We start from the raw sequence: 22957 nt of genomic DNA on the forward strand, positions 1-22957 counted from the left end.
GGAGGGGCTGACTATCAGCAAACAGCCTGTCTCTCAATGCACCCATGCCATTAATTATACTTAACTTTAAGCCTTAATAAAATTCAAGACATGAAAAGTCCCCCAGTTACCTAGAGACCAAAACATTTTCTGTACCAGGCTCTAAACATGGTAATTTCTGCTGTGAATTTGGGCATTTTTACATGGATGTCTATGGGGATTGACTTGCTTTTGGAGTCAGCCTCAGGTGGCCATTTTAGGATGTTTTGGCACTTCTGTGTTGGCTTCATTTTTCAGTCCCTGAGGTTGCCGCTTGATGCTGAATTACTGTCGCAGGACTTGCAAGGACGCTCAAATTAATGAAGCCATTGTTGATGTTATTAACATTAGTAAGATGCTCAGTCACAAGTCAAAGAATACCATACAGGACTCGATCTTTCATCAGAAGTTGATTGAGAAAATAGGTTTTCAGAGCCTTTAACACAGTAGAGTAGCATGATGGGACACAGTCAGTACACACACACACAAACACACACACACACAGTGACAGGCTCTCTCCCGGTCCACAGCCGCAGGTCAGAGGAAATGCTAATGAGGCAACATTGCTGTCAAATTAAATCTTAATAATGGCCATTTTCTTCAACCAGAAACAATAACAAAAGTTTGAAACACATTTGACTTTTTAGTTTGTTAGCTTAAGCAAGGACGGCACATCAAAACACAGGTCTACAACAAATAAAGAGGAAATACAATCGATAACAAAGGCTTATTTATCTGATCTTTATCTTTAAAACTTCTGTTAACCCCTGCACAGTTCAGTTTGGAGAAATTTCTCCCAAATAAAACAGCATTACACTTTGGCTCAGCTACACAAGCAAGTTTTTGGTCCCAGGAAGTCTTAATCTGACCCTGAAGCCTGGTATGAACTGTGCTGCTTCTACCAAAATACCAGCAAACTGGCTCAAGGAAAAGCCTCATAAATCAAAAGTGTTTCGTGAAATGAAGTCCTATTCACATCTCAGACAGAGCTACTTCATCACAGAGGAGTTTTTCCTTTGAAACAATACACCTCGAAAAGTTGATTGTGTTTAGTTGGTTCTCCTCTCACCTCTCTGCGGCACTCTGAGAAGTACTGCATGCAGATCTACGCACTGACAGCTCCTTGTGTTTGCGGTAAAAATAACAGTATATGTTTTTTTCAGGCATGAAGTCCTTGCTCCTCTCCGACAGTTTGAACCGAAGTCGAAGCAGAGCACTGTCCAAGTGATTAACGACTCGCATGCTTGCACATTCCGACACAGACTGGTTGTGATGGAGGATGAGCTTCACCCTCGATCAGATACATCACAGACATTTTAAGTTTTGTGAAGTTCACCTTAAATTGTTCGGTCCCCTCACTTCAATGCAGATTAGCATCCCGCGTTGCAAGGTTATCACCGCTTGCACACATACATACTAATAAACACATATATAAGAGCTACTGGAACATTTGCAAGCTGCCTTTTACATGCAAATATACTGTATAAACACTCATCATATCCTGCTGTTACACCGCCTCTGCAATCGGTCTTCCTCCCCTGAACCATTTCTCTCCGTCCCTCTGTCCGTCACACACACACAAACGCACACGCATTTCTGTCACTGGCTGATACTCAACACGATAAACTTGACACAGTCATTTAAAAGAAACATCAATGCATAAACAGCTTACGCACTGAAATGAACCGTCCTTTTCACAATCTCTCGACAGCATGCTGTGAATTCAGCTCTTTTTTTTACGGACAACATATTGCTCTATGATTACTTTCATAGCCATTAATGTAAAACCAGCATGCGTCTGCAGTCATAACTAGCGTCTATTCAACACTGATGGCATAATACTGTGGCTACATAAATGTTAAAAATAATACGCCTTTTAATTTGGGGATTTTTTTGCTCTTTTGTATGACTTTGTAGTCATAGCAACTGAGGATAACAGAAAACAAACATGTTCTAAATGGTTTGAGTGTTTGTTTTTTTTAAAGATGCAACTGTCAATAACAAAATAATTTAGGCAAATACCTCCGGGGGTCACAGTTTGGTATCCACCTCTCTGCAGTCACATTTCAAACACGCCTTTGACAATCTGAGAACCCAAGAAGTCACCGCTCCAGCTTTAGGTCATGCACAGATGTAGCAAGGCTCCAGATGCCTGTGGCTGAAAAGACTGCCTCCGTCTTGTTTGTTTGTTTCCTCAGGATTAAATTCGATCATCTGTCAGCAGTTGTGTAGCTATAGAAACTTTCCTAAAGTTCATCTCCAGTTGTCTTAGATGAGTGAGCAGGTAATCAAAACGTCAAACTCCTCAGTATGCCCTGGGAGCACAGCTTGTTAGATGCAGTTCTTATATGTGTGTGTCTGTATGTGTGTGAGGGTGTGTTTGCGTGCGTGTGTGTGTGAGGGTGGCCATGCAACTGCTAGAGTCAGTGGTGTGTGGATGTGACCTTTTTTTGCATTTGAAGTTGCAGCCACACATTTGGGTTAATGCATGTATGAATGGGTGTGCGTGCGCCGTATGCACTTCTCAAGTGTGTTCATCAATTTAGTAGTAGTATATGTTTCCAAGACCCACTGGTTCCTTGCTCTGTGTGTCCTCAGTGGGTGCAAGGAGACAGGACTTGGCTCTGATTCGCTATCTTTCCCCCCACAAACCATTTAGCTTTAAGGACTTTTCCCTCTGACTGAACAAAGTTCTTATGGAAGGCGACAAGAGCATGTGGCTGGCACAAAGTGATTTCCCGTTTTACTGTCACTTTAAAGTGATATGCTACATGTCGCACAGTCAATTCCCCACTACCTGTGACAGATAGAAATTGGCCGGGCTGAGGCCCCGCAAAATGGGTTTTCCAGTTGATGTGAGCGAGAGCACCGGAGCAAGTGACTTGGAGGAGAATCAAAATCAGTTGGAGTTTAGATTGCTTCAAACAGTAATGGCGGTCCGGTAGCTTGTTGGTACATACTGTTAAAGTGTGTGGCGATGCTATCGGTGGATGCAGGTGATGTTACAGACCTGAAGAGATAAGTTCATTATCTCCTCGCTGTCCATGATAACCTCTTCCATCCACCAGGCTGACAAACTGTGTGTCTGTGGTTTGACCCTGATAGAGAAGGTAGACTGGAGAGGTTGTGGGTGTTTCTGGCATGAGTTGTGTATTTTTACTCCTTGTGTATGTTCAGTGATCGACAGAAAGTTTTTGAGTAGGAACTGCTCTATAACAGGGGATTGTTGTGAAAATTCCTGGTGGTTTAAGAGGTGTTCCAGCGCCCGGGACTTGACAGATGGTAGCAGAAAATCATTGCTTTTATATATGATTTTGAAGCTCAGACACAGAACATAAACAAACATCAGTGCTTTGAGCAGGAGCATTTTTATGTTCTCATTTCTTACATTTTAATCTGTTATAAAGCTGTTTTGGGGGGCGTTTGGAGGCAGTGGAAACAAGTTCTAAATACTGACATTTCATCACTTTTTAAGTTTATATGGTGAGCTTTATTTACTCTCTTCTACTCTGGTTTTGGTTTCACCAGCTCCAGGGAAATATCTGGCTTTCTAGCTGCTGAGCTCTCCTCTATGTTCATATTCTCTGACTGTCTCTATTTGCCATTTGGTGCTGAGCAGGTGGTGCTCAGTGTTTTTTTTTTTTGTTTTTTGTTTTTTTTTTTTAACAGCTTTTTAAACTGAAAACCGCTGCCTGCTGCAGCCAAATGTGAAGCTATGAGAATGCTGACAGTGAACCAAAACGGTGAAGTTATGAGCTGAACAGATAAACAATGAGCTGAATAAAGCTTGGTAAAACTGCCAACACTTTCTCACCTCATTCAGCTACAGCAGCTTGGTCAGTGTTCCTTTGCTGAACACTATGTTGCTTCAGGTAACCCTCTGGTGTCGGTTTTGGATAGTCAGTGCTTCAAGTTAAGGTCATTACATGCATTTTGTCTTTTCAAAATAAACTGTGCCCACTGGAACCTAGGTTTCATTACCAAAACTACTTACGGTTTAGGCAACAACAATACTTGGTTAGGTTTAGAAAAAGATCATGGTTAGGGTTGAATTAAATATGTTTGTTACACAGCTTAACTTACCAAAGCATTAACAAGTAGGGTCATGTGGCACATGTGACTTATGTCATGCGAAGTTAACTCCTTGACATAGAATGACAAAATATACCGAACACAAAGAGTCTTCTGTTGAAAGCCCTGTGTTTGTCCTACCTATCCACCACCCCCTGTCCAACTTGGTCTCACTCCGAAGTCATCGAAAACCACCACTTGGTCAGTGAATTCAGGTGTCAGACACCAACGAAAAAAGCTGTCCTTTGGTTAACATGATACGCACCCAGTTGCTGTTATTGTTAAAATGGCGCCCACAGGCACCAGGAGGAAATGCAGTGGGACAACAATGAATGAGGGTGGGTGGGAGAGGTGGTGGATGTGTCCAACAACCACTGACTTTCTTCGCTTCCTGTAAGATTGTGAAGCCAAACCCTGGTCTTTTTTTTCGTAAACTCAACCACGTACGAGTGTTGGAACAAAACATAACCACTTGCGTTAGTTGTTGAAGGACAAATAAAACGTCCATTTGAGGTGGTGTACTAATGTAGTGCATATATGTTGAAAGAGACTGTATGCAAACTGTACACTTCCTGTGAAAATGGAAACTTATTTTGAAAAACGGACAATGCATGTGCATTCCACAACATCTACAACCAAGCACCCAGGGTACCTCGCATGTCATATGTGACCAAACACTGATATGTGACGAGGTTGGAGTGAGAATGCGTTGCCCTGTCCTGCCCTGCTCAGGCCTTTATGCTACGTCATTGCCATGGATGGGTTTACATTGGAGGCAGTTGAAAGCCTGTTGCATCTCAGACACTTACGGGTGCCTCATGCTTCAGAATCAGGTGTTGACGGCCACTAGCCATACTGCTGTATTTGACACCCTGGGAATGAGAACGAGCTGCCCCTGCTCACATCTGTGTGGATAACTTTGATCAAAAACACACAACCAATAAAATGTTCGATATGATGGATTACACGTCAACCAAGTCTGAAGAAATACACTAAAAGGTGTGGTGCCAAATGGCTGCTCGGAACACAAGAAATTAATCTTTGTGAAATGGTCAGCAGTAATGCAATTGTCAGTAACTAAGACATATGAAACAATTGGCGCTGTCTTCTTAAGCGCTCATTCAACCTTGTTTACAGGCTTTGTAAACCGTGCCCTTGGCGATAACTTTGGATCAGCAGCAACTATTCATTGTGTTTATTGGTGATTTCTAGATGTAGAGCTGTTGCATTAAGAAGTACTATGTGAAAAGACAAACAGTGTGTGGCATTTTATTTAATGTTCTAAGAACCCTCCTAATCCTTGTTTGTGCCAGAGGCTAATTTCCTCCCGCACAGAGTCGGAGTTTTACAACAGTGGCATAGTTTCTTTTGTTATTAAACCACCACTGTGGTGAAATTACATTCTTCTGCTTGTTTATTTTCTAGCGTCAGCTGAGTATTTTAGCATGATTATTAGCTTCAAGCTCTCTCTGTGTGTCTGTCTCTCAGTCATTCCCACACTCTCTCTGTATATTGGTAGAAGAAGGGGGAAAAAATAGGGATGATTTCAAGCCCAGAAAAACACATTCTTCTGCCTCCTGTTTCCTCCTGCTCCCTCTCATCCCTTTCCCCTGTCAGGGTTGCTTGGCATTATCTGCTGGAACAGTTGCTCTGAGGAACAAGACAAACTCTCCCCCTCCCTCTTTCCCTCCTGCATTTCCATCCCTGCCACTACCCACCCTCCACCCTTTCTCATTGCCCTGCACAGAAGAGAAAGCAATTAAAAGGGAATCTGCTAGATTGTCTGTGTTTATACCATCTCCAAGAAGGTTGCCGGGCTGTTATGATAATAACGCATTGCTGGATCATTACCCAGAATCTTCGTTTTACCCGTGCCTATCTCTCAGTGTGCAGATGAGCGGTGGCACACGTGCTGCCACACATGACAGGGCTTGAGAGCACGAGGCCTTTTCTTCTCGGCCGCGGTTATTGTGGAAGTTATAAATCCTTGCTGTCTCTCCTTTTGTCTCCCTCCTTTTCTCTCCTTCGCTCTCACTCCCTGCCCTCCTTTTTCTAAGAAAGTGTTACTGCCAAGTTTTGACAAAAGGCTTCAATTGCGGGCACTCATGGGAATAATATTATTTATTAATTATGGCGGTTGGAAAGCAATGTATTGACATACTGTTATTTCACATGCCTGGAAATGAACAAGGCTACATTATGGAGCCCAAGTGCTAATTATTAAGTACAAATCATTTGATAACGTATCCACATTCTCTGCTACATGACCATTTGGTTAACAAATGGATGCCAAAGCACTAATATTAAATTACACAAGCAGTTTCAGTTAGTGTAGTATTTTCCAATAGTTGAGTTAATTGTTTTTATCAGTCTTATGGTAATTTATTACACAAGTTTTTTCTCTGTGTGTTTTTCATTTGTTGTATAATGTGTTTACAGTAAAGTGACAAGGTGTTAAAAGAACATGCTTCTCATGTTTGTTTGTGTCTTAGCCCTCTGCTATGCACTTTAACACTAATTTAGGTCAAAGATAAGATAATAATATCTTTGTATTCATTCATGAGCCCCCTGCTGAGTCTAAATTAGGATCTTGAATATCATTATTTTGCAGCAATGGCTTTTCCAGCAACACCTAATAGCAGTTGTAGGGCTGCGTCTTGCCACATGAATAAGGTTATTAATGAATCAATAGGTTTGCACTTCATTATCACCATACGTTGTGATCCAGATGAGATTGCAGTCAAAAAACCTGACAAGTATACTGTAACATCCTCCCTATTATGAAAGATAGTGTCAGGGCGCTGTGGATACGGAGATCAACATCTACTGTACGTGTCAGTGTCCATGAGGCTTATGGTTCTCTTGTCCTTTGATACAGATGCCAACTCTGCATAAAGTGAGTAATTAAAGATCACCCGAAGAACACTCGCTCCTAACTGGCAGAGTCAAAACCTTTTCACACTTACGCCTTGTGCAGCATGCAGTGGTTGTTAACATTAGTTAGCCTTATACAGGCTCAGGGGACCACTTGAAGCCATGAGTTATCCTTGGTGCTAAGTGCTATGAAAGACCTCTGCAATAGCAACAGGATTCATGCTGAGTTCATGTAAGAATCATTGTGGTTATTAAACCCCGTGGAAATGAAAAAAAAAGAACAGAACTATGGTAACGTGTTGAAATTGTGACATGTTACTATGGCTACACTATCAACTGATGTTGCTGTCGAACAGCGGGAGGTTGGTCCTCTCTTCTTCCACACGGGCAATTTTGTGTGAAGGATGCAACCAAATAAACGAAGGGAGTACGTGGCTGTGCTTTATGTGTGAATACTGGAGTCATTAGAGCTTATGTGTGCCGACAAGTCTCTCTTCAGAATGCAGAACTAAGATTGGGATCACAGTTCCACAGATGTTCAATGCAGCTCGGACTGTGTGCTCGCTTATCAACACTTAAATGCAAACCAGCAGCCTGGATGCATTCAGGTAGTCAGAAGTGTTAGATATTTGCTCTGTATTTGTATGTTAGGATACATGCATCAACAACAGCTGTACTAGGAATTGAAATCATTAAAGGTCCTATGTTTTCTTGTTTACCTACTTTTATTTAGTCATAAATGTCAAAATGTATTGAGAAACGTTTAAAGGGACATTTGCTTTTCTTGTTTGTTGGTTTGTTGTACAGTTGTATGAGGTACTTACTCATAGTCACTGTACTATCTTTAGTAACCTTCAGGTAGTTAGTGCACCTCCAGTTTGGAGAGGGAGGCAGTAGTGCCAACACAGAAGCCAAGCAATGTACTGCTGTAGATAGGAGTCAGCAGCAAAATGTATTTTATCCACCTAAAGAAAGGCCTACCCAAAAAGAAAGCAATATCAGTTAAGTGGGTCCTATACTGAGAATATTTTTACTTTACCTTGCTGTCAGATAACCCCTTTACTTTGGCCCTATATTTTCTCTACTGCAATAATCAATACTAGAAAAGTACAAATAAATAGATAAAATGTCATTCACTGTGGAGACAAGAGGATACCTTTATGGACCAAACTATACAGAAGACGCAGAGGGAGACTGAACTGGCTTAAAGAGAGATATGCCCACATGGGTGGGTTTAGCCAAGGGTTATGCTACACCTATCTGGGAACCAAGTGGGTATGGGCCCAAAATTGGCATCTTATCTGGGACCCACTTGAGTAACACCATCCATGGGTGCAATTGGCATGGTATCATCATTGAACCCTTGTCTTGTATCCATTTAAACCAATATTGATTTTTTTGAGACAGGACCTTTTTCAACCTCTTGCACCCCCATTTTGTAGCAAAAACGCTAAAATGACATACCCAAATTAAAATGATTTTAGCTTCTGAACCTCTCTGACTACATGCATGCATGAGGTCTTGCCAGAAAGAAACCTCTCTGAAGTTTCTTGTGAAAGTGTCAGAAACACTCTAGGTGATACAGAAACAGAGTAATGGGCCTCTGAAATCAGTAAAAAATTGAAGATTTTGGTCTGCCCTAAAATAAAAAATGTTTTTCAGGATGAATAACTGTGGCTTCATCTGAACAGGTAAATGGCACTGTGGGGCTGTAGTGTGTGTAGTGTGTAGGCACACTATCAATGAACACTTGTTTCAAATTTGAAGATTGCTCAAAGTATGACCATTCTACAGTGTTTTTTCCATGAAAAGGTCCAGGCGGAGCTCCAAATGACAAGTTGGTCACTCGGCTTCAAAACAGTACTATCAGTGATCAAACAACACCCAGCCAGCTTCTTTGTACATTGTACCTTATTGAAATCAGGTGTGATTATGATAGCTGATATTGTTTTTGACACAGAAAAACCATAAAACATCACCAGAATAAAGCCATATGATATGTGAAAGTTATGATCCCACTTTCTAGACAGTATATCTCAGCCAAAACTAGTGGTAGGAGTGAGACTCTTACCTTTTATAAAACAGCTAAGTCCCTGCTAACAGCTGCTCATAAGATCGCAAGTAATCCTTTAACTTTTCCCCTCGAAAAACGGCATGACATGACTTGTCACCACTCATCGCGATTTTGGACTATGTGTGTTTAAGCTGCTCTGGCGTGAAATCCATAAGAAATGAAAGAAAAACAATGTTATTTTTGAAAAGTCGAGAGCTTCCTGAATCTGGCAATACCAAACATCACATGGTTTAATGACGTAGTGCGCCTGTGAGATACCATTTAACAGAAGAGGAGGGGAGCGAGGACGTCGGCGTCCGGGCAGAGTTAGAGAGGTTAAAGTGTCTAAAATATATTTTACTGCTAACACCCATTGCCAGCATTACATAGTTTAGCTTCCTTGGCGGTGCTCCTGTCTGCTTCTACAAATTGGGAGGGTGCCGACCGCCATCTAATGCAAATAATACACTGACTATACAGCAGCACCTCATACAACCCCACTTTTAAAAAAATCCAAACTATCACTTTAAGATGTAAAGCCAAGTTTTCAGGGCTGTAAAGTAAAAATAAACCGTAAAAGTAACCCAGTTTTAAAATGTCTATCCTCATGTATTCATGTATTCATTTTCTGTTGCCACTTATCCTACTGGGGGTTGCAGGGGGGCTGGACATTGGACATATTGGACATATCCCAGCTGACATTGGGCGAGAGGTGGGGAACACCTCAGACAGGTCACCGGACTATCACAGCTGACACATAGAGACAGACAACCATTAATGCTTACATTCACACCCACAGCCAGTTTAGAGTCACCAATTAACCTGCATGTCTTTGGATTGCGGGAGGAAGCTGGAGTACCCAAAGAAAACCCATGCTGACACAGGGAGAACATGCAAACTTGAGTTTGAACCAGGAACCTCTTGCTGTGAGGCGACAATGCTAGCCACTGTACCAACATGCAGCTGTATATACTCAGGTTTCATATAATGGAGGTGGAATGGAACACAATTTAGTGTGAAAACCAAAAATAGAATATTTTTAATAATTAATCACTCACTGTCAACCTTAATCACTGTCATCTGTAAGACAAAGTAAAGTTCACCCTTTTCAAGTCCCCTATATGGCAAAGGTGAAGCGCATTAAACTCAAAATGTATGCAGTTGCATTGCCTTGCCAGTAAGATTTCACGTGAAGATATGAGGAGTAGCTGTTAACCTTTCAGCATGTCCCTCTGCATCGGCATTTGAATTTGCTATTCCATCCCTGGCAACAAACCACCAAAGACCTTTCTGGCCTTCTCATTTGACATGACACCTGTCAGTCATGCGTTTGATATGCCAACCCCTGTGCTGCTGCTGGCTAACCTTTAAAGTGCACCCACAAGACTAAATGCTACACATTGTAGATGCAGTATCAAACGGAGGCCCTCACAACCCCACCTAATAAGGCTGCGCTTTTGAAAATTGGCCCACCAGGGAGAAATGCTGATTAGTGTGGTGAGTGGGTATGAAAGCCAAGTCTCACATAGGAAGTGATGACGAAACAGCCGGCACCTCAAGCTCTGATTCACACCATAATTATTTAAGACACATCTTCAGTTCAAAGTGTTACCTTTGAGATAAAAAGGCCTATGAGTGAGAAAAGGTAGCAAAGCTCCTGGATTATATTTGTGTGATTTTGTGGGCTTTGCTAAAGCTCTACTAGATGCAAGTGGAATCTGTGTTGTTGAGATGTAGTGCAGGTCTCGGTAGTTCCGCTTTGTACATTATCAGCAGCTTTCCCAAAACACATAGTGTGCTGGGCCAACAAATTCAAATAAGCCTATTTCATTTCAGACAGAATTTATGATGTTGCATTTCATTTCGCAGCCTAAATAGTGGCAGCAGGGTCTGGAGTATTTTAGCACTTACAAGACTATCTTTTTTTTTTTTTCCTCTTGCCTCTGTTTTCCTTCACTGGCACGGCATCATCAACTGATTCACCTCTTTCTGCCCATAATGCACCAAAGCAGAACACAGTGATGGATTGCGTAAGAGGTAAATGTGCAGAGTGGAGAAATGAGGTAGTAGTTCCATGGTGTCACACTTGGAGACAAGGCCTTATGTGACATCCTGTAATAATAAGAGCAGGTTGTGCGTTGAGAGGGGAGTGCAGTGTAAAGGTCGACGCTCTGCAGCCGGTAATTGTGGAGTAATGAGTATAATTTGCAGCTGCAAGAGGCATGTGGCTTACATTAGCAATAATATGTCTCCCCCCTATGCTTACAGACTTGTCAGCACAAGACTGCACAGATTCAAAGGGCATAAACACAGATGCAAGGATATCCTTATGCAATACAAGCGCCTCCTCAGGTGCACTTTCAAGAAAATTTTAAGATTCACAAAGGTAAAGTAGTATTTTGTTTTATCGGTGCCGTTATTTTTCTCCACCCACTGCATGCATTGACTGAGGATTGTGCTGCACAGTCAGACCACAGCTATAGGGGGGAGTAATAACAGGCAGGGGAACAGGACAATGAGCTATGAATGGGAAGGGGACAGGTAAAGAATAGGAAGATGGATCGAGCAAAGCATGAATGAATGGGGTAGACAGAAAGGGAAGGGCAAAGACAGAGAGACAAGAGAAGGTACAAAACAGCAGGAAGAGAGGGAAGGTGACAAAAAGGGAAGATATGATGGAGGGAAGAAGCGTGGTACATCTCCTGAGATTTAATAGCAGCATCCTGCCCTTGCCATAGATCCTCCTGCCTACGTCTCAATGAGGCACCATCTGTCACAAGCTCGTTACATCCAGCCACTTCTCCCTCACACTCCAACCCTGCGTAAAAATGCAGCACAGAGGAGGGAAAGAGGAAACGATGGAGGGGTTGTCACATTGACTTTCAAATGAGGATGGATGGGTCAAAGTGAAGCTAGACTGACAGGGGTAGTGTCAGGGCTCCTGTGCTGCTGACATGTACAGTATGAACTCTGATCAGCGGTTAGATCTCGGTTTTCCACCAGGCACACGTATTGCCTTTGCCCTCCTCCGCTGGCCCCCCACGACAGTTGCCGTGGAGATTTAAAATCTTGCAGTTCACAGCAGACCCTGAGCACAACATCTAATTGGAAAGGCTTCAGAAACTTTTGAAAAAACACGACACACACAGAAATTTAACTGCCCTGGCACTTGCAAAGCCTCGGAGGTGAAATCACACCTGTGCCAAGCAAATTTGAATCAAGCAATCCTGCAAATTCCTGAGTTGTTTGTAACCATTTTTGATTAATAAATTCCCCCCTGCTAGGTCTGCTGGCCAAGTCTCAAAACAATCATTCCTGCCCTGATTAATGGCTTGCTCTAAGCACTGATGCATGCCAACCAAGATGGAGGGGCTTCATGATGGGAGAATTATATGAGGATTTGTGGCTGTCTGGGGGCTTTGAAGCAGAGAGGATAAATCAACTCAGCAACATAGGTTACTTCAAGTCTATTCTGATGTTATTACGTCACCAGGGATTTCCCTGCAGGGATTGACTCCAGGGTTTTGCTTAAGGGAGGGAATGATGAGTGCACTGACTGAAGTGATTGCAGCAACTGATGGCAGGTCTTGGAGAAGTTTAAGGGTTAACACAGCTCTGTCTTCTGTGTTCTTCTTTGTATGTGGATCTTAGGGACAGACAGACAAAAAGACACAGGAACATTTTAATAGATAGGTCTCTTTCCTATTCCAGCTGGTCCCCTCTGTGGTGTGTGCAAGGCCCAGGGGATGGGCTCTATCTGTTGATAACAGCTTTGTTTAAAATCACTATTAATGAAAGGAGACAGTTTATCACCCTCGACATATCACCCTCATCATCCCTCTCTTTAAATGCTTCATTAAACCTGCAAAGGAAATTTTGCAAACACGCTTCAAACGCTTTGCACCTGCCGTTCGGAATCGCAGTAATTAATGTGTGCTGTTTGCCACTGGTGTCAACATCAATTCAACAAAAGCCAAACAGCGATTGTTAATTAACACATCTTACCCTGTGACATAAACATGCATGCGCAGGTGCGATACTTTCAGTTTAATGTTTGCATTAACATGTTTTCTATGATTTCACATTATCTAAGATCTTACTTACTGACTTTGTGTTAAAGTGTAAAATTTAGTTTTAGTTTTGTTTGTTTGTCAAAAAGTACAGTAGTAGTAAAGTAGTAAAGACAGCATTGCACCAAGTAGTATTTCAATAAATGCTTTGTTCTGCTAAGCCTGGTCCTTAGGGATAAAAAGTTAGACCTTACCGGAAATACGTTTAACCTGCTGCGCAGAGAATATCTGGGGCGAGAAACTGCTTTGAGGGCTATAAAGGAATGACCTGACTTTGATTTGGTATGTAGCTTTAGCTGTGTTTCATTCCCATAGCTCACGTTACCTCTCTCTTTTCTTCCACATACATATAGACAACAAGGACAAAGAATTTACTGGCAAGCCTTGGCAGCGCTTGCCCACCAGGTTGGAAAGAGGCAGATTTTGATCAAACAGCCAGTGTGCCAGTCTTGCCTTTAATCTTTATTGATTGCTGAAACAAGTTGTTTGACTTGTTTGGAGACTTCAGATTCTCTCTGTATGGCAGGTATTTGCTGCAACACACAGAAATCTGCAGCAACACATGCATGCACACAGATATGGTGAGGAGAGGGGAATGACAGGGAGGCAGAGGGTTGAAAAGGGTGGAGGGCAGAACAAGACAGGAGCGCTACAAGGAGGAAATGGAGAAAAAAAAAGATGCTTTGTTAAGGGGTGAGTGTCAGAGAGGCAAAAAAGGAGAGAAAAGACAAGGTAAGATGAGGAGAACCAGGGTATTGATGGGGATAGCGGGTGGTGGGGCTGTTCTGTCAGTCTTGGCACATCGTTCCTCTCATTACAGTTTCACTCCCTGGCTTCAGCCTGCTCTTTGGTCCTCCCCCACGGCTAGCCCCGGAGCAGGGATCCATCCAGCCCAGCCCTCCTGTCAACACAAGCCCAGCTCAGCAGCTCTGGCCCAGGCATCTGTCAGCCCACACAGTCCCCTGTCAGCCATAGCCTATTGGCCAGTCCATATTGGCACAGCACAGCAGGCCAGAAAAAGAGTATAATATAGCACAGCAGAGCATCCATCAGCAAAGCTCATGGTAACACAGAGCAGGACAGCAACCTAGGCATCCATCACAAGCAGACCCAGTGTAAACCCAGCCCCCGGTCTCTGAAGGGACTGATAAACAACCATGCCACTTTGTAAAACCCAGTAACAAAAAAGAAAAAGGTGCATTTAACAAGGTTTTTTGTTTACAAGCACGAGCAAATATTTGCTAGCATTTACAAGCTTTTTTTTATGTTAGCTGAGACTATGTATTCTGTCGAGGATTATGGGTTTGGAGAGGATTGCGAACATGGAGATGCTGTTGTGATTAAAAGGGGCTGATTTTTTTGCCAAATATTCAAATAAATAAAGTCACGCTGGCTAAATAACACAGCTGAGATACTGCATCATTGTGAGGGCTGAAGCCAGTTAATGGGATGGATTTTCATTACAAATCGTTCAGCCGTGCCTCGCTATTCCAATCAAATCGAGTTCTCCCGAAGCGACTTGTTGAATGTGCCTCAGATCAGGCCAGCCGGGGACATGCAAGCTCTTATTTCTCATTCTGGACGAGCAGAGCTCCGGCACAGCTTGAGAACCCCGGCCCTGCCTAGTCACACCTTGACAGCTACTCTGCTAAAAGAAAGCGAGCGCTATAGGCAGACGGCCCCTCTGACAAGTGATAGGAAGTTATCTGCTTCCCGGGCAGTCTCTCATTAGTTAGAACAGGAAATAGCTACTACTGAGCATGCTCTTCTCTCTGCACCATGGGTTGTTGGGCTCCTCTAGGGGTTCGAGCAGTTCGAGGGAAGGCAGACAAAACGGAGGGCAAGAGGCAGCAGACAAACCTGATCTGTGGAGCAGATCAATGAAAAGTCCCTTTGATTTCTATTTCATGCTGTCCACTTTTACCCAAGAGTGTTGATGGAAAGATGAGAGGGGAGAAGACGCTCGCAGAGAGGAGCAGGAATAACCAGGAAGAGAGGCAGACGGGGGTGAGAAGACGAGGATAGCAAGCGGAAGAGAAGTGGTGGAGTGGAGAGGCAGAGGTGCGAAGAGATGAGATGGAAAGATATAAGGCAAAGGAAGATGAGAGCGTTTGGAATAAGTCTCTGATTGAAGTCTGAGTGTGGTGGCATGTACAGCGCCATGTGTTGTGTATTTATTTATCTATTTCTCTGACCCATATGGAGCAGCATATGGTGACCGCTAAATGAAAGGAGGTAATACAATTAGGAACATTTGGATGATTAATAGTCCCAGTCACCTGTATTTATCCAAGAGCTCGCATGATGCTTTGGAGGAGCCGCACTCACAGTATGAGTGCAATTCACAATTACAACTGCTTGTCCCACTAACACAGAAGGTATAATTGGGTGCACCCTGCTACACCATTCATCTTTCCTCTTTTATTTCACAATGTTTGCTCCTTCCTTTATGACCTGGAAACTGGTGTTTGCCCAGAGATCTTGACAGCAGCCACAGGACAGTTGGAAAGAAAGCTGTTTTGATATTACCTTCAAAGTACCTTTGGCTGAGGATAAAATGTAGGAGAACCATTTCATGATTGTCTTCCAGTATTATTTTACCATTTTTTCATAGTTCTGTCGGTCATTTAGTTGGTCTACAACTTTGGTCCGGCAAAAAAATCTGAACCATTATTGGATGGATTGTCATGAGCATTGGTGCTAGCATTCATGGTCTCCACATGATAATCCCCTGACTTTTCATCTAGCACCACCTGCAGGTCAAAGTTCAGTCAAGTATTTCTACACCTACTAGATGGATTGGTGCAATTTTATGCAGACATTCAAGGTACCCAGGGGATGAATCTTAATAATTTCAGTGCCCCCTTATGCTGTGTTCACACTACAAGCAACAATGCAACAGTGTGACCAGCATGTAGCCTACACTATCGCGCTATCTAAGTTGCAGATGAAGTATTGCTCGTGTTTGTTAATGTGGTTATATTGTCACGGGCTAGGGTGAGTCTAAGACGTGCCACAAAACACTTTGACTGAACATCATCTAAAGTTTGTATTTAGTCAGGGAAATATCAGTGCTTTTGATCAATGTCTGAGCCCCATTTTACATCACATAAAGCTAGCATAGCGTCAACTAACTAAGCTAAATAGCATAGTACCACAGCTAGCTAACAAATTGCCCCTGGTGGGATTAATAAATATGAAAAAGAGTTGTAGCCTGACTTCAAAAATTGTGGTTTTCAATTCAATCCAGTAGAACTTTTATTTATCCCGAAGGAAATTCTTGTGACAGAGAATGCTTCAAATTACAGTAACATTAAGTACAGTAACCACAATTTTGACACACCACACAGCTATTAAATCTCAGCATGCTGGCATTGTCATTGAGAGGATGTTAGCATGCTGACATCTTACTATATAATGACGAAAACTTTGAATGGGTATATCTCATGCCCCGTATGTCGTAGAGACATGAAACTTTGCACAGAGATGCCTCTCCTCATGAGGAACAAATTTGCCTCAAGAACCCCTAACTTCCGGTTTTATAGTTTTTCCGCCATTTTGAATTTTTTGGAAAAAAACTTACAATCGATGTCTTCCTAGGAAGTTTGACTGATCTGCATGAAACTGGGTGAACATAATCTAGGGACCAATATCTGAAGTTCCCTCTTGGCAAAAGTTGGAAAACTTACTAAAACTGAGCTTCTATAAGGCAATGAATATTGCGGAGGGCGTGGCTCATCACATAAAGGTGTATAACATCTCAAGGGTTTCACCCATCACCACGCAACTTTGTAGGCATATGACCACACATAATCTGAGGGGACCCCTCCATTATTGACCCCATCAAACAAAATGGGGGTGCTAGAGAGCTAATTTCTTATCTAGGCCTAACCGCCATATGGATTTTTACTAAACTTGGTAGATATGTAGAACAGGACGCCTCAAGGTGACTGGAGAAATTTAACTCTAATTGGCAACTGGGTGGCGCTATAACAACAGAAACATGCTTAAAAATGGCTAAAATGCAACCGATTGCTGTGGCTCCACCTGTGGACCAATGTTGTTGTTTTTTCTAATTTTTGTATGACTAAGTCATGGTATGGTATGCTGTACATAATCAAGGAAACTGTCAGTGTGTCACTCTGTCAGTCAGTCATTCTATCAGTGCGCCCCACTTTTAAGTCAATACAACATATAAACACTTTAACTTTAACTATCTGCCTTTCAACGTGCTACCTCAACTACTAATGTACAGTTTTAGCCCACTAACTATCCCACTATTGGTAATGGTACTACTGTAAAGCAATCGTACTATCAAATTCACAAAAACTCTCTTTAATCTGCAATTTCCTATGACCTGTATCCCAAACACGCACCATGTTAAACTGTACGAGGGCAACTGTGCACTGTTAGCATTTAAGACAAAGCACTGCTGTGCCTAAGTGCAACCTCCCAGCTCTGCTAGCATGGGTGTAGGTCTTGTTTAGAGGACAGTCAGACAAAAAAAAGACAAGTTGGCAATAACAAGACAGTGTGAGCGACATCCCTACAGTGTCTGTGATGTTGACACAGACGCTGCATGAATAATAATTATCTCACCTCAGTGACACCCCTATGAATGCAGACTTCTGTTGTCCAAGACAAATGTTTGGAAGATGCACCAGAAGGCAGGAGTTCTGACGAAAACATAAAAGGCACATTTCCCTGCTAATACTTCATAATGATACTGTACGTATGTAAAATGCCATATGATATCGCCTTTGTGTGCACAGTTACACTTAATATTATGGTAACGATTATTGTACCATTGAATATTTACACAGGAGAGACGGCACTTTAAATCAAAGTACACAATCTGTGTGCACAATGACCAGCTGTCAAAGTACACAATGACAAGCTGTGGAAATTTTCATTTTCATGTGTTTATAGGCTCTTCGCAGCTGTTTTTATTGACTTTATAGTCATATATTTCTTTTGGAAAGTTTGATTTATTTTCTATTTTTCCTTTTCTGAATTTTTACAACAATGACTGCTGCTTTCTATTACCTACTTTTCCACACAATTTTCATCTTATCTCTAAATCCACTTGAGTTTAAAGTCTGTAACATTTACATATTAATTGCATGATAAATCTCATTACAATTCACTGAGTAACAATTCAGCAGTCTCTGAACCCTCTTTCTAATGATCACAAAGCATCAGTCAAGCTGCATTTTGCCCTCCACAAAGCAGAAAGCAACAGCTTGCTACATCAGTCTTTCATTGAACAGAAGTCTCAGTTCACTCTGTAAATAGTAAATAGTAATAAAAGTGTCAGTGAGTGTGTGGTTGCAATTTTCAACCCACGGATTTTTGTATGTTTAACTGAAACGCAAGGATGTTTTCTTCCTCCTTTTTTCATTTTGTGGTAGAGTATTTTCTTTTAATAAAAACTCCAAGAAGCAGTCTTCTACATCAGATCTCTGAGATCAGTGACAATAACAGACATGGTTACTAGAATCACAATCTTATTTTAACAAATCTGTAGATTTTAAGCGGCATGGTGGTGCAGTGGTTAGCATCGTTGCCTCACAGGAAGAGGCTTCCTAGTTCGAACTCCAGGTTGGGAGAGCCCTTTTGTGTGGAGTTTGCATGTTCTCTTGTGTCAGTGGGTTCTCTCCCAGTAGTCCGGCTTCCTCCCACAGTCCAAAGACATGCAGGTTAATCGGTGACTCTAAATTGTCCGTAGGTGTGAATGTGAGTGTGAATGATTGTCTGTCTCTATGTGTCAGCCCTGTGATAGTCTGGTGACCTGTCCAGGGTGTACTCCGCCTCTCGCCCACTGTCCGCTAGGATAGCCTCCAGCTCCTCCACAGTTATGGAAAATGAATGAATGTAGATTTTAAGCTTTACTCTTTGATCCGTCAAATTATTACATCACTGAGACGTATCATTTGTCAAACATGCTCGTTGCAAGTCTGTAGTTTAATCCTAAGCTCTATGAAATGTCTGTGCTGTAGACAGTTGTCTTGCACAGTCCTTTACAAGATCACGATTCAGCTTTTGTAACAGCCTGCTGTTTGGTGTAATCTAAGGTTGTTTTTTTTGAAAGAGTCAACCGAAGGAAACTGGTGTCACGATTCTGTTCACGTCTCCTCGTTCTGTCTTTCACTTTCCTGCTTTTGTTTTTTTCACCTCCTCCCGTTTACTTCACGGTAGGAGACAAGTGGTAATAAGGGAAGAGAGGAAGCAAGGCTCAGTGAAAACAAACAAGATGCAGCCATTCAGTCAGCCAGGGCAGTTTATTGCTTCACTGCAAACACGTAAAATCTCTTCAACTTGTCACTGTGTGTCTATGCGTTGTACTAATTTAGAACACTGTCGCGTAGAAAACAGAGAATAGCTCTTAAATGGTCAATCACAGCATTAAAACCTCTACACTCAAACTGTTTACATCAAAACAACAAAACAATCCAATCATACATTTATAATCATAAAGACTGTGTTATTACATTTTGTGTATTAGATTGCTCTTTCAATAAACTGTACCAAGCATATATGCACTTCTGCACAGTAGATTTTATGTAATTGCGTGGTAAATGGACAGGTGCTGAACAAAGGCAGGCACTTCACATCTCAGTAGCTGGTGTACTGTTGACCTCTTTCAGTACGACAGTGTCAAATACTGTATTGTACATAAGGTGATGTGCATCTGGCTGATGCAACACTACACTGAAGCTACAGTAGAGTATATCGCAGTTCTGTACAGTGAATTATTTAAATGTTTTGTGCATATTTATATGCATTCTGAAGTAAAATTCAAAATTAGGTTTGTATTTTCGAAAAGCTCGAAGGTTTTGACTAGAATATAAAGTTCTGCAGGTTTGACCACACAACTTGCACGGATCGGGCACCGCAGCGGCCTATCGTTTATGGATGATTTGCAGAGGTTAAAGCTCAAAACTCATAAAAACAATCTACATTTTATGAATTTGAATTATGTGAGTTAGGCTTCATTTTCCAAATGTCTCCTCTAAATAGGAAAAATCCATGCTTTTAGTTTTCAGTCGTTCATGTAGCTTTTAGTTTTCAGTCGTTCATGTAGCTCTCCGTGATAACAAATGTGTCTTAATTAGTTGCATTCGACTACAAAGTCGATTAATTAGAGCCCCAAATATAGTCGAAACAAAATGTGATAAACCTGTTCTCTTCAGAGTTAAGAAAGTAAAGGGTAGATGTCAGAGTGAGTCAGTAAATACAGTGAGTTATCTTGGTTCCACACAAAGGGAAGGAACATCAACAAGGATTCAAGCTGTGAGTACAAGCCTTCAACAAATCTGACATCCAGCTCCCACTGGGTAACAGGCTGGGGGTGACTGCACCACCACTTTTGTGCATCACCCGGGGTCACCTGCCAAAGACAGCCTCACTCCACTGCCTCGCTAATCTACTCTCTTGTAGCCCAACACACTCCAAAGCAGTTTGCACAGCCAAGGCTCGGGGAATCGCCGGAATTTGCATGTGAGGCGCATCCGCTGTCGGCTTGCATTACGGCTGATATCCATTCTCATTGATTCCGACGTCCTCTCACATTTACATTTATTCATTAGGCAGACGGTCGGCTCCCATCCCTCCCGTGCGAGATGTCTTAGCTCAAGCTTTAGCTCGAGCTTACTTGGCGTAATGTTCTGACAGCGTGCAACAAGCAGTAAACAAGAGGATACCGGTGTCCTTTCTCATCCACAGGAATAGGCTCACTGTTAAAGGAGATGTATTTATCAGAGAGAGGAAGGGAGGTAGATTCAAAGAAGGTGGAGAGACAGGGGTAAAAAGAGACAGTGAGTGGGAGGAAGAGAGTGTGTGGGGGATGAATTGAGGATAGGAAAGAGAAAGAAATGCTCCACAACTTAAGCTTTTCATTCAAGACCTCAGGATAAGTGGAGTGCTGAGTTGTCCCTTGCTGGTCAGCAGCATCAAACACAACACAGCTGAACTGTGTTGCAGTATCCCCAGCTTGGCCACTTGTTTCAAGAAATTATTATGCCTTTAAACCCCTACTTAAAACGCCTCTGAGTTACAGCCCACCTACTCCGTGGGATCCGATAATTGCTGTTATTTGTTTCTTTCCTATCTGCAAAGCTCCACATATCCTTTCTCCTAATAAGATTACAGCTTATGAAATGAAAGATATTACCTGCCCTTTTCTTTTCACACCCTCTCGCACCACATCCCCTTATGAGAAACGCAGCCTTCCATTTCTGTTTCCTTCTCCTCACCTCGCTCGTTCTTGTTGTGCCCGCAGGTGTTATGTGGATGACAAAGTGTCCAAGGTGGCTTGGCTCAATCGATCCAACATCATCTTTGCTGGCCAGGACAAGTGGTCCCTGGACCCTAGAGTAGATCTGGTCACTAAAGGACAGCTGGAGTACAGCCTGCGCATACAAAAGGTAAAACTGACCTAGAAACTGGAATGGACTGTTACATTCATTATGAGCTCAGTGTGATTGACAGTTGCATCTCGAGATGAGAGAAAAACAGATTTTTTAGTTGTTGTTTTTTCAAGGATCCTATTCAAGTCATGAAATATGACCTTAATAAACTGCACACTTTGACTTTTGAACAGCCAGAGTTGTGTTGTTTAAATATTTATTCATTCATTTATGCATTTTATTATGCAGCAGGTTCAGTCAGACTTTGTTCACTCTGTCCTTAAGTTTTAGTTTACCACTTATGTGAACCTGCCTGACCATTAGCATATGAGAAGACAGGATGAGAAGACAGGGGCGTTTTTACATAAAAACAACTCTCTGCTAGCTAATATTAAAAGAATAATTTGACATGTTAGGAAGCACACAAGTGTACTCATGTAAAGCCGGAGGGAGGGCTGCTAGATTATCTTAGCATAAAAACTAGAAACAAGGGGAAATAGCTAACCTGGCTCTGTCCAAAGCTAAAGAGGGATTCATATGAAACGGACAAATATATCTAATCATGTTATCAATATCAATCTTCTCATATAACTAATGGCAAGAAAGGAATGAGAGTATGCACCCAAATTTCAGGCTATTATTTACAACCTGTATTCATGCCTAGAATAAATCAAGCATCCGAAACTAAATTTGCAAAAGTGGTGGCATGACCCACTGAAGGAAAAATGTGTGCATAGTTAGTCAACTTATTCCTTCAGTACAGGTAGATTATATCATTTCATTAAATTATTATTATCATTTATTATCAAAACAGTATGTTCTCATCATATATACTACATTGCATGCTGGGAGGTCTGCTAATATGCTGATCATGTTTCCTTAGAAACTTAATTTAATGTGATGAGTGACCTTTCAGCATAACATTCATTCAGCTTTTAATTTAAACTCAGAAAACTTCAAATCAGAATTTGTGTTCATAAATTCGGACACTGTCGAAAAATAAAAAGAAACTTAAAGTCAAATTAATTTACAAGTAGTAAAACTTAGTCTAAGTATTGATCTTAAATCAATTAAAAAAGATTAGCCCATTCCACTAAACAGTAGCTGTAATAATAACTATTTATATGGTAATTTAGACAAGTATGTATAATATAGTGTAATTGAAATGAAAATGATAAAGCACTATGGGCCGTAAAAACCCACCTGTACATACTCGGATCTGTATAACATTGTATAGTTTTATATGTGTGCATGTACGTATTTTAGCTACACGTATATGTACAGTACAGGCCAAAAGTTTGGACACACCTTCTCATTCAATGCGTTTTCTTTATTTTCATGACTATTTACATTGTAGATTCTCACTGAAGGCATCAAAACTATGAATGAACACATGTGAAGTTATGTACTTAACAAAAAAAGGTGAAATAACTGAAAACATGTTTTATATTCTAGTTTCTTCA

The 22957-nt window shown here is 41.7% G+C and overlaps 1 protein-coding gene across 4 annotated transcripts in view; it reads left to right on the top strand.

The window, feature by feature from the left end:
• Window positions 1-22957, top strand: part of lsamp (limbic system associated membrane protein) — a 754238-nt gene that overhangs the window by 633601 nt on the left and 97680 nt on the right. For all 4 annotated transcript variants that reach the window (XM_078167295.1, XM_078167294.1, XM_033630981.2 and 1 more), the window contains one exon: window positions 21368-21512. In XM_078167295.1, the coding sequence (XP_078023421.1) occupies window positions 21368-21512 (145 nt within the window). The remainder of the gene's footprint in view (window positions 1-21367; window positions 21513-22957) is intronic.

The sequence above is a fragment of the Epinephelus lanceolatus genome, chromosome 4, assembly GCF_041903045.1.
Source record: "Epinephelus lanceolatus isolate andai-2023 chromosome 4, ASM4190304v1, whole genome shotgun sequence".
In the NCBI taxonomy this organism is placed as follows: Eukaryota; Metazoa; Chordata; class Actinopteri; order Perciformes; family Serranidae; genus Epinephelus; species Epinephelus lanceolatus.